General features: G+C 49.0%; 1 protein-coding gene across 5 annotated transcripts in view; it reads left to right on the top strand.

Moving 5' to 3' along the window:
* The first annotated feature begins 5314 nt into the window (after positions 1–5314).
* WAC (WW domain containing adaptor with coiled-coil) overlaps positions 5315–12744 on the top strand; it is a 90388-nt gene continuing 82958 nt past the window's right edge. For 2 of the 5 annotated variants that reach the window (XM_062211102.1, XM_062211097.1), the window contains exons 1-3: positions 5902–6038; positions 6390–6426; positions 7785–7980. In XM_062211102.1, coding sequence (XP_062067086.1) covers positions 5998–6038; positions 6390–6426; positions 7785–7980 — 274 coding nt within the window. In that variant the 5' untranslated portion in view covers positions 5902–5997. Of the gene's footprint in view, positions 5413–5723; positions 6039–6389; positions 6427–7784; positions 7981–12744 lie in introns of those variants that run through there. The other 3 variants (XM_062211099.1, XM_062211098.1, XM_062211100.1) reach the window with 3 other exon arrangements.

Below are 12744 nucleotides of genomic sequence, written 5' to 3'. Positions count from 1 at the left end.
GACAAAAAGAGAAATGAGAAAGAAGTAGGTGGAAATTTCCAAGAATGCATCCTTATTTTGTGGCCCTTTAACAACTGCAACAAGATTTGTTATCAAGTCCCTTTCACAACTGGAGGCCCGATTCTTCCCCCAGGAGGATCACACTAGAATCTTGGTCACCTGTAGCAAACATGTGGCTCTTCCCCTCTCCAGGAAGAAGTGTTAATCTACTGGCTGAAAGACAGGTTTGTGCTCACTTGCAAACTTGGTACCTCTCATTAGATAAGCTATCCACTATCCTGCTTATAATTTGGTAGATATGCAAATTTATGTAAGTTTTCAATTATTATGTTGCAATGCCATATTTTGCTAACACATAACCCAGCTTTTCCCCATCCTATTTATGAGGCCAGGACTGGATTTTGGTCTTTTATAAAGCAAGCATAAATAGAGCATATGCCTTTTCCTCTTGAGACCTCCAATACTTTACTGTTTCCTTTTAATAAGCAAATGTCCTTTCATTCAACAAATTTATCTGGTGTTGAATGGAGTGTCCATTGCAATGGGAGACAAATGAAATATGTGACATGTTATGGGGTAAATGATATAAGAAAAATACAGCAGGGTGAGGGAGCAAAGGTGGTGAGGAGCCATTAGATAGTCTCCACAAAGACCTTTCTGACAAGGTGAGATTTCAACAGATAACTGGGGCAACTGTGTGAGCCAAGCAGTTACCCACAGGAAGAGCATTGCAGACAGAGGAATGGAAGTGCAAAGATCCCAAGGAGGAGGATTGCTTGGTACACTGGAGAAACAAGGAAAAGAATGACCAAATAAAAGTCTCCAGGTAAGGAATCCAAGCTAACAAGGCTCGGGAAGTTTACAAAAAGCCTTATGGGTCATCACTAGAACTTTGCTTTTTATTCTGGAAGAGATGGGGAGCTACTGGTAGATTTTAAGATAACAATGATACTTTAAAAAAATTTACTTATTTTGGAAGTCACAGAGAGATCTTCCATCTGCTGGGACTATCTCCAGATTGCTGCCAAGGGCCAGGATGAAGCCAGGAGCCAAGAGCTTCATCCAAGTCTCCCACATGGGTGGCAGGGGCCCAAACACTTGGACCATCTTTTGTTGCTTTCCCAGGTTATCAGCAGGGAGCTGGATCAGAAGTGGAGCACCAGTTGGGACATGAATCAGTGCCCATATGGGACGCTGATATCATAGTCTATAGCTCTACCTGCTATGCTACAATGCTGGCCCTGTAACACGCATTATTTGCCTTTTAAAGTGATCACGGTGACCTCAGTGTGATGCAGCTGACCACTTAGAAGCAAAAGTAGAAGCGGGAGCCTCTGCCACGGCCCAGGTGTAAGATGACAGAAGCTTGGGCAGGAGTGAATGTGAAGGCGATGGTCAAGAGGAGTCAGATTCTGGAGACATTATCAAGGTAATTCTGGCAGGATTTGCTGGTGGAGTTGATTGGAGATGTCAATCAGATGGCTCCTGGATTGTTAGCCTCAAAAGAACAAAGCTGCCATTTCATGGGGGGTAGGGAACACCTGAGGAAAACTTGTTTTGGGTCCATTAAGTTTGTAATACCTGTTAGACATTCAGGCAGTGCTGCATGTAGGCAGTTAAGTGTGAACTTAGTGTTCAGGGGCCTGGTTGTGGGCTGGAGTTAGCATGGGTTGCACTCAGCCAGAGAACTGAATGGTATTGCCTGGAGAGAGAACAAGGAGAAGACACACAGTGCAAGCTGTGAGACTTGGATCCTGGGACTCTGGCACTTACAGGCTGGAAAATGAGGAAGAACCAGCAAGGACACTAAAAACAGCCCTTTAAGAAGGAAGAGAAGCCAGAGAGAAAGAGAACGGGATCTTGGCAGGCAGCATAAGGGCTTCACAAAGCAAGTTATCAGTTGTGTCGAATGCTGCACCCAAGTGAAGTGAGATGAAGCTGGAAACAGAAATCGGACCTGAGAACATGGAAGACACTGAAGATCTTCAGCAGGTTCAGGGATGTGGGACAAAGCCACATCGTGTGGGCTGGACAGAGTAAAAGTGGAGATGAGTATTTCAGTAGAGGAGGTCGCAGAGCCATGTGTTGATATTTGGTGGGAGTTACGGTTCAAAAATGTTTTTGTTTTTTAAAGGTGGTAGCTAGTAGAAAACGTTTAGAAGGGAGTGGAAGGAATCCAATTGAGAGGAAAAGAAATCCTAAGAAAAGTAGATGATTCTAAGAGTCAAATGCATCTCTGACAAAGTGGCAAGACTGGTCTTAATCTTACCCAGTTACTGTAATCATGTCACAAGGCTGGTACAGGTAGTTACTGCTTTCTGATTTCTTCTGTCTTCCTGGAGATCTAAGAAGCAAGATAATGAACTAAAAGTGAGGAATGAGGTTTTGGCAGGTTTAGAAGACGAGAAACAGCTGGTTAGGAGGGCAAGGTAAATGGATTTGTGCAATAATGCCTGAAGGGATGAGGAACCCAAGGAGCTCCCTTCAGACAGAGTATGCTTGTGTTTTCTCCCAGGCAAGTTCACCTGCTCTGTGCAGGTACCCATGCTGCAGAGAACTGACTAGGGCTGTGGTTCAGGCAGGTAAAATGGAAAAGAGGAGTTGAGAGTATTCGCAAAGGACTTTTGTAAGCTAGGTAACGAGCTGAGAGTAATGGGCAGACGATTTCGGCGTGCCCTTTAGCAAACAGTTAATTTTTGTTATTGTGGTCCTTCTGGTCAATAAAGCTGTCATGAACCCTGAACTGATAAACAACAGCGTTTAAGCTCCAGTAAGCTTCCTGGTCATAATCAGTCAACAGATCAATATATTGTTTTAGGTGTGTTTTCTGTTTAATGACACCTAACACACGATGATTAATATGGAACTCACAATCCAAAGCACTAATGATAAGCCTGAATGGAACTTAACCAGCACGTGTTTTCTCCACAAGGCTTTTCATAGCACTCTCATGCTTAGGAGCAATAGTTGGGGTGGGTATTTCACCTAGCAGTTAAAATGCCCTCCACATTGGAGTGCCTGGTTTCCATACCTAACTCTGATTCCCACTTCCTGCTAATGCAGACCGTGGGAGGCAGCAATGGATGGCCCAAGTTGTTGGGTTCCTGCTACCCACATAGGAGACCTGGATTGAATTTTTGGCTCCAGGCTTCAGCCTGGCCCAGAACACCTAGGGAGAAAACCAGTAGATAAGAGCTGTGGCTCTGCAACTTATTTTTTTAAAAGATTTATTTGAAAGACAGTTACAAGAAGTAGAGGCAGAGTTCTTCCATCCACTGGTTCACTCCCCAAATGGCCGCAACGGCCGGAGCTGAGCCTATCTGAAGCCAGAGCTGCTTCTGGGTCTCCCACGTGGGTGCAAGGGTCCAAGGAGTTGGGACATCCTCCACTGCTTTCCCAGGCCATAGCAGAGAGCTGGATTAGAAGTGGAGCAGCCAGGACATGAACCAGCGACCGTATGGGATGCCAGCACTGCAGGTAGGGGCTTTAACACTCTGCACCAAAGTGCCGGCCTGGACTCTCCGATTAAGAAGAAAAAAGCAAATGAGCACTTGGAGGGAGGGAAGACTGGCATTTACAACAGCAAAATCACCAATAGAAACAGCAAAAACAAACAAACAAACAAACAAAAAACACTAAATATACTGTGAAGAGCAGAGGACAGCTGAAGTAAGGTGGAGAGTCTTGTTCAACTCTAGCTGGGAACAGGCAGGTTCAAATTTCTTATTTATTTAAAAGTCAGAGTTACAGAAAGGTCTTCCCACGGGCTGGTTCACGCCCCAAATGTCAGCAAAGGCCGGGGCTGGGCCAGGCCTAAGCCAGGAGCTTCTTCTGGGTTTCTCATGTGAGTGCAGAGGCCCAAATACTTCTTCCACTGCTTCCCCATGACATTAGCAAGGAGCTGAATTGGAAATGGAGCAGTCGGGACACGAACAGCACTCATATGGGATGCCAGCATTGCAGGCAGTGGGTTTACCTGCTATGCCACAGTGCCGGCCCCCCCCAATTCCCATCACTGGGTTCAGGACAACCAGGAGTACATGTCGATTTGGGGGTTCCAGTTATATTTTGGTAAGGTCAATCACACATATATAATAGCTAAAACAATGAGGATCCACTGTACCGTGCGTGGCTCTTTGCCACTTTTGACCAAATGCTGTAAGAAGCAATCAGCAGACATCTGGTTCTCAAGTGGTTTGGTTCAGTTTTCGCAGGCCGACACTTGTATATTACTATACACTTTCCAGTCTGACAATCTGATGTCTCCTAGCTACCTGTTATGAGAGACTGCATATAAGACCATACTAATGAATTTTTGTGCCTAATTTTTTTAAGGAGGTATTAAGTAAGCTTTCATTGGTTCTCACAAACAGTAGCAATACTCTAACAACCGGCAGGTGGATGCCACAAAGAAGGTGGTCCAATTCTCAGGTGTGCCTTCCAGGCCGCCCCACCCCCACCCCATCATTCCAGTAGGCCTAGCGATAAGATAACTTACTAGACCCCAAACTTTTTAATTATTTTTTTTGGAGGGGGCGCGGGTCTTGTTGTGATCTGTGCCCCATCTTTCCATCTATGGGAAACAGCTGCCTACTATGCTTACCGCAACCCGGGGAGGGACATCACTGTTTCCGCACGAAGAATTTAGGGTGCGCGGGGTGGGGGGGTGGGGGCGAGGAGAAGCTCAGGGCGCCCGGACAGCGCCCGCGTCGGAAACGCCAAACTGTTCGGGTGCACCTGGCGTTGCTCCTCCCGACCTGCGGTGACCTCGCGTCGCCTCGTCCACTCCCAGCCCCCCTCCGGAGGCGACGGAGGCGGGGGATCGGATTAACACGGGGACGGAGAAGGGCCGGGGCGGCCGGGCCCCCCGCCCCGCCGCCTTCCTGCTCCCGCCCCCGCCCCGGCTCGCGGCGCCCGCACCTCCGCGAGGGCCGCTCCCGCGCTCGGCGTCCGGTGCCCGGGCCCGGGGGGCCAGGGGCGCGCAGGCTCCACGCTCCCGCGCCGGCCTGAGGCTACTTCGCCCCTCGAGGAACCGCCCGTCCGCGCGCTGCGGGCTGCCGACCCCCGGCGCCCGCAGCCCGGAGGGGCGGGGGCCGGAGCGCTCGCCGAGGGGCGCCCCCGCCCGCGGCACCGCCGGGCGCACGCGCAGCCGCCGCCGCCGCCCTTATTTAGTCTGCGATGGCTCCGCTCGCGCCCCACCGGCCTCCTCCCGAAGGCGGCTCCCTCCCAGCGCAGCCCGGAGCCCCTGGGACCAGCCTCGAGCGGGTCCCCGAGCAGGACTACCCCTAAACTGGAACGGCGGCGGCCGGACTTGCGTGTGAGGAAAAGCGGCGGCGACCGGAAAGGGCTGACAGGTCGCGAGAGAGAGGCAAGCCGGGCCTCGGAGGAAGAGGAAGGCCGGAGCGAGCCGAGGTTTGCCGAAAGGCGGCGATTCGGGAGCCGCCGGGCCGAGGGTGGGCGCGGCGGAAACTGCCGAGGTTTGCCGAAGGCGGCGGCGTCCGAGTTGCCCGGATGTAGTTGGTGGAGCGGCAGCGGCGGCACCGGCGGCGGCGGCGGCGGCGGCGGCGGGAGGAGGAGGAGAAGGAGAAGGAGGACCAGGCGGCGGCGGCGGCGGCGGCGGCGGGGGGGAGGAGGAGGAGGAGGAGGGGAGGCGGCGGAGCAGGAGGCGGAGAGGGCGGAGGAGGCGGCGGCTCTCCGCGGGGCTGAACCGGACGCGGCTTCTTGCCCCTCCCCTCCCCTTCCCCCTCCCCCCTCCCCGGTTCGCGCTGCCGCCGTGTAGTTGGCGCCGCTGCCCCGGGCTGAAAGTGAGCGTGGTGTCGGCGGAAGGAGATGGCCCGGGAGCGCCGGCGCCAGTAACGGGGAGGTGCTGAGAGTCGCCGAGGGCGCGCCGCCGCCGCCGCCTGCTCGCCCGCCCGCCCGCCCGTGCGTCCGTCCGCCCGCCCGCCTCTCGCGGCCGCTCTCCCCCCTCCCCGACACACACTCACAGGCCGGGCATTGATGGTAATGTATGCGAGGAAACAGCAGAGACTCAGTGATGGGTAAATCGCCTTTCTGGTTTTCGGGCCGCGGCGGAGGCGGGGGGCGGCGTCGGGGTGGGGGGGTTGTTCCTCCTTATCTGGAGCTGGCCGCGCCGCCATTTTTGTTGTTAACCCTGATCCGGCTCGGGCTGGGGGAGGCGGCGGCGGCGCGTGCGGGGGCCGCGGGGGCCGGCGCGGCGGGCGCTGCGGGGGCCCGCGGCGCCGCGTCCGAGGGGGGAGCCCCCAGGGTGTGCGCCCACCCGGGGGCGCGCGCGGGGAGGGGCGGCCTGCGGGCTCGGCTGTGCTTCGGCGCCCGGCCAGGCAGCCAGGCAGGGGGGTTCTCATGTCGCCCTGTCTCTTCCTGTGTTTCAGCTGTCACGACCGGAGGGGGGACTCGCAGCCTTACCAGGTACCAGCCGAGGCCGGGGCGCGGGGAGTGCCAGGGGCCGGCCCGGGGGGAAGGGGAAGGGACGGCTACTCGAGCGCAGGCTTCAGAAGTCGCTGCAGGCCCCTCGGCCGACACGAGCCCCGCGGGGCCCCGGGGAGTGTGGGGCCGGGTGCCCTGCGCGCTCCGCCGCGGGGCTTAGGGACTTGGGGTCACGGGGGACTCGAGAGAGCTCAGTAGTTCTTTTTTGGGGGGGAGTGGGGGCGGTGGGCGATGATTGGCAGCCAGGCATCCCTGGCCCGGTTAATTTGGGTGTGGAGGGATCGCTGGGAGGAGGTGATGGGTGCCACGGGAGAGGCCTGCCTGCTTGCTGGGCGCACGGGGCTCGGAAAGTTGCTGGGAAAGAGCCGAGTGGCCTGTGGTTCACGCCTCGCTCGGCTGCGATGGCCAGTCCTTGCCGGGTGGTTTTTTTTTTCTTTTTGGGAATGGGGAGAGGGGTGGCCGTTTTGGCCCAGGTAGCTGCCCCGTGAGAGGCTGCCCTTCTGTTCTTGTTCAGGAGTTGAGATCCCTGGCTGCCTCGGACGCAGGGGTGTGTCTGTTAGGATCCTGCAGGGGCTCCGGCTCCCAGGGCCGGAGCGCTTCGCAGTGTACTAGCCGCGTGTGGTCACGGAAAGATAGAAGGGCAGGCTGCTGGCCCGAGAGGTCACTGCTGTGCACCAGTGGAGACCCCGCGCCCCCAGTCTCACTGAGTCTGCCCACTGCTGAAGACGAGTAGAACATGGCCTCCTCAGATGAGTTAGAATTAAACCCAAGTATTAAGTGTTCTCATTAAGTTCCGTTATGCTTTCTCCAAATATTGGCAATTTAAATCAGTTTATTTTGACCAATAGTTCCCACACCTGCAGGAGTAGGTAATGAGGTCTGAGAAGTTTTTATGTGAGCCCAGGAATTGGAGAAGTCATGGTTTGGAAGTTTGCAGGAACATATGCTTATGTACATACACCCTGTGCGTGTGAGTTGCCCATGTGTAGCAGTGAACTGAGTTTCTAGTCTCTTTGATTAATCCTGGAAAAAAGGCCTTTAGCTAGTCCATGGGAAATTTTTTGCGGTATCAGTATGCCTTGATGGTTAATTATTTTATTTACAGGGTGATAGTGATTTTTTTTTTCTTGGCTAAAATGTGGTGGAATAGTATCGGGAGCCTTACAGCGACTTCCACGTTTCTGTCTTCATACTATGAAGGCAAAATTGAAAATGAGAGTTTTAACTTTGGAAATTCAAAACCGTGAATAAAGCTAATGATGTGTCAGTGATTATTAAGTTAGTCTGGAGAGTTGAAGTTTCAATTTTTTCTCTCTTGTTTGGGGGGTGATGTTTTACAGGCACTTAAGTATTCATCGAAGAGTCACCCCAGTAGTGGTGATCACAGACATGAGAAGATGCGAGACGCCACAGACCCTTCACCACCAAATAAGATGCTGCGGAGGTCTGACAGTCCTGAAAACAAATACAGTGACAGCACAGGCCACAGCAAGGCCAAAAATGTGCATACTCACAGAGTTAGAGAGAGGGAAGGTGGTGAGTAGCTTTCTTGTCTGAACTATCTATTTTGTCTATGTTAACAATACTAGCTTTGTATGAAACACATAACTTCCAACTGAATGGGCTACTCGCTTGTACTGTAAGAGTGTTTTAGTTCTGTCAGTTTTGTTTCGATAAGCAGACTGCTGTAGACGGACGGTGCTGGCATCGCAGGTAAAAAGTGGCCTCCAGTGTCCGACAGCGAGGCAACATGGTCTGCCGAGTGCCTTGTTAATGGTGGGAGAAACGCGGGGCATTTTCTGGGGAAGGAACTTTCACTTTTTCAAGTAGAGATTTGTGTTTGCCTTGCTTTGAGACCCTTGTTGCTGCTTCAGCTGAGTTTTTAAGGAGTTCAAATGTGAAAATTAATGAGCTTAAAAACTTGGGCTTTTCAAGACCCTTAAGAGATTTAAAAAAAAAAAATTATGCCTGAGAAAATGCAGATTTGGTTTTTCTGTTGTAAACATTGAAACTTTTCCATATTATAGCATTGCTAGTATTCTGTAGTGTGTTCATTGAAACATTGAACTTTTCAAAAGTTAGCTTCATTCATCTTGCACATCGCTGGTATCCTTCAGTTACTACTTTGCCTCAAGCTTTTTATTTATGGTTGGGAGACTGAGGGAATAAATAAAACCAGCTCTCAATAATTGAGACTTATTTTGCTCTGGTAAATTTTGGGCAATTTATTTCATGTCTAAAGTGTACATTAAGAATCAAACCAATTTCACTAAGGTGATTAAGAGATATTTTCTCGCAGCTATGAGATCTCATAGCTGAAGCAGAAATACCATATTTGAGATAACCTATACAATATTAATTGAAAGCTTCCAAGAAAATATTGTATCATGTTAGTATTTGCCCATTGACAGCTAGTTTCTCAGTAGTTTGCTTGACTTTTTAAAAATACTCTGTATCTGCTGGTCTTTGCTTTTACTTTTTTTTTCTTGCTAGGATAGAAATCCATTTTATTCAGTGTGATTATTTAGAGGATGCCATGTTTTCAGTATGTAATCACTGGGTTGAGGAAGTTAACAGTGGTCAGAAGGTAGCATTGGGATAGAGCAATTTGGATGGTTAGATGGGAAGAAGTAGTTTTCTGTAGCTATAGCTATCGCTTTGTGCTGCTTATTCATAGAAATCACATTCTAGTTCAGAAGTAATAGTAGCAGGTGGATTTGATAAAGTGTTAGGAGTTCTTTGGTGAAATCAGATTTAGTGTTTGTGTGTAAATTTCTCAGTGTTAGCTGTAGCATGAGATATTGTCAGCCACTTTTCTATAGTGAATTCATCTGAAATGTTAGCTCCTGGAGGACACGTACTAGTTGTCCTATACTGTGCTTCCTTCTGAAAATTTTGGTAATTGTGGCAAAACAGGACATGACACCTCGTTTCCTTGTAGGTAGGCTCTCAGGTTCTTCAGTGACTGCTCCAGGTTATCTGTCTATAACCCATGTCCAGGAAGAAGTCCGTGTGGGCACTCAACTCAGGGAGTGAGGAAACTTCTATGAGTCCTTTCATCCATGTAAAATAAACTGTCCCAAGTCAATTCTTTCACAGGTAAAATAATCCCAAGAACAGTCGTGGTGTATTCATTGAAAAACGTTGGGCATCCACTGTGTGCCAACAGTTGTCACACTCCTGGAAGTCAAGATGAGACCTTGGCCTTGAAGCTGTTCTTAAAGACTTTGATTCTTGAACTAGTGGTGTTACAGCTGCTTATTTTTACTGTTCCCCTGTTTTTCTTTGGTTTTCATTCTTGCTGTGTGAACTCCAGGTACTTCTTGGCATTTTGTTTCCTTTTTTTGTGTCTTTGCTGGTGTTTCCTCAGCTCCATTTGTAAGAAACTTGTTACTTATTTTTCTGAACTAGTCATTTGCCAAGTCAGACCTCACTTTGTAATTTGCTTTCCAGCTGCTCCTCTGGGGCCTCCTACTCTGTTCCTGTCTGTCCTGTCCCTAATAGGTGTGGCCACTGTGTTCTATACTGTGAAAGAATAATAGTACTGTAAAGTAGGAGATCTCTAGTCTGCGGTCCAGAGACCATCTTTGATGTTAATTTTACCTTTTAAGATATAGAATGATGCTTCTTCCCTCATTTAATACTTAATAGTTTGCTTCAGGTATATACAATTTTTTATTGCTAATAGGTGTTGGATTTTTATGGCTGAGACATAGCTGTCAGTCAAATCAAAAATATGAACACACAGTATAGTTGGACTTTATGTTTTTGTGAATTTTTACTTTGCTATTTTTCCTTTGTTTAAAGAGAAGACAGAAAAGGAAATCCTGAGCTTTTAAAAGTATATGAATTTATTAGACATTATAAATTTCTTTAGGTTTTTTATCATTTATATATATATAAATTGAACACTGTCAAAAGCCCAAAATGCAAGTGAATTAGATTTCTTTCTTCTTGCATGTGTATGTAACAGTGTAATATAAGAGCAATTACTGTATTCATTGAGCTACTTAGATCGTTTTATTTTAGGGTGTTTTAAATTTAAGAACTTTGTATATACCTAAACTGAAAAGCCTTGGTGTTCTGATTTGTAGCGTGCATTTTACAAAGCAAGCTAAACAGAAGTGTAAATTGGAGAAAATGCTTTCGTCAGGATTGGGCTTCACTGGTGTTAGAGCATGCTTTTTTCAAGATGCCAAGAAAGAAATCTATGGATATTCTTTTAAAAATGCCTGTTCGGAAGTCATGTCTAAAAGGACTTTTTAAGATATGCTGTAAGAGAGCAGGCATTGAGGAGGATTGTTTTTTTTTTACTCCTAACAGTCTTTACATTAACCATAATTTAACACAATCTGTATTGTTGGGTATTTTTATTTACAACATTTTGTTCTAGTAGCAATTACAAGCATCATTACTGAGAGCCAGTATGAATGTTACTCTGTACCTGGAACTGTCTGGTGCTTAGGACCCTCTCACATCCCAGATCAGAGTACCTAGGTTCCAGTCTTGACTCTGCTTCTGATTCTAGCTTCCCTGGGAAACAGCAGGTAATGACTTAAGTACTTGAGTGCTTGCTACCATGTGGGAGACCTGGATGGAGTTCCTGTCTCCTAGCTTTGGCCTGCATTTCGGGAGTAACCAGTTGGGTACAACATATCTCTCTAACAGACTCTCCTCCCCCTGTCCCAAAAATAAAAGACACACTTCACATAATAAAATGACGCTGGTTTAGATACTCACATCCTGAGGTCAGTGTTGTGGTGTTTAGCCACTGTGTGCAATGCCAGCATTTAATATGGTCATGGGTTCGAGTCCCAGCTGCTTCGCTTCTGATCCAATTCCCTGCTAATGTGCCTGGGAAAGCAAGGGAAGATGGCCCCTGCACCCACGTGGGAAATGTAGATAAAGCCCCTGGCTTTGACCTAGACTCCCTGGCCATTACAGCCATTGAGGGAGTGAAGTTACCTATCTCTGTGTGTATGTGAAGTGTGTCTATCTCTGACTTTCAAATAAATGCATCTTTTAAAAAAGAAAAAGATACCCACATTTCATATTGGAGTACCTGGGTTCAATTTTTAGCTTTTTTTAGTAACACAGACCCTGGGATCAGTGGTGATGACCCAAGTGTTTGGGTCCCTGCTACCTACCCATATGGAAGACCTTGGTGAGTGCTGGCCCCCAGTTTTTGCCTGGCCCAGTCCCAACCTTGATAACATTTGGGGAGTGAACCAGTGGATGGGAGCTTGCTGTCTGCTTGCTTCAGAAATTAAAAAACAACAATAGCAAAATAAACTATTAAAAGTAACCAAAAAGCAATCGTTAGATTTTTATATCTTAGACTTTTTTTTTTAATTTTTATTTATTTATTTATTTTGACAGAGTGGATAGTGAGAGAGAGAGAGAGAGAAAGGTCTTCCTTTTTGCCGTTGGTTCACCCTCCAATGGCCGCCGCGGCCAGCGCATCGCGCTGATCTGAAGCCAGGAGCCAGGTTCTTCTGGTCTCCCATGCGGGTGCAGGGCCCAAGCACTTGGGCCATCCTCCACTGCCTTCCCGGGCCATAGCAGAGAGCTGGCCTGGAAGAGGGGCAACCGGGATAGAATCCGGCACCCCAACCGGGACTAGAACCGAGTGTGCTGGTGCCGCAAGGTGGAGGATTAGATTGTTAAGCCACGGCGCTGGCCAGACTTTTTTTTTTTTTAAAGATTTATTTATTTGAAAGCCAGAGTTACAGTTACAGAGAGAGAGGAAAGACAGAGAGAGAGAGAGAGGTCTTCCATCCAATGGTTCACTCCCCAGTTGGCTGCAACTGCCAGAGCTGCGCCCATCTGAAGCCAGGAGCTTCTTCTGGGTCTTCCATGTGGGTACAGGGGCCCAAGGACTTGGGCTATCTTCTGCTGCTTCCCAGGCCATAGCAGAGAACTGGATCAAAAGTGGAGCAACCAGGACTTGAACTGGCACCCATATGGGATGCCAGCACTGCTGACTGGGGCTTTACCCGCTACACCACAGCACCAGCCCCTGAAGGGTATCTTTATAGGTGTTCTATGAAGCTGTTCTATAGAACTTTGTCTTGGAGGGCTTTCCCCCCCCCCCATCTTCCCTCCTAGAATTGGTACAGAAACTTACAAATATGCTTGGAATACTTGTTAGAAATGTTATTTTCTGGCCGGCACCGTGGCTTAACAGGCTAATCCTCCGCCTTGCGGCGCCAGCACACTGGGTTCTAGTCCTGGTTGGGGCACCAGATTCTATCCCGGTTGCCCCTCTTCCAGACCAGCTCTTTGCTATGGCCCGGGAAG

This window comes from Lepus europaeus, chromosome 14, assembly GCF_033115175.1.
Source record: "Lepus europaeus isolate LE1 chromosome 14, mLepTim1.pri, whole genome shotgun sequence".
Lineage (NCBI taxonomy): Eukaryota > Metazoa > Chordata > Mammalia > Lagomorpha > Leporidae > Lepus > Lepus europaeus.
This window is presented reverse-complemented; position numbering and strand designations above follow the sequence as displayed.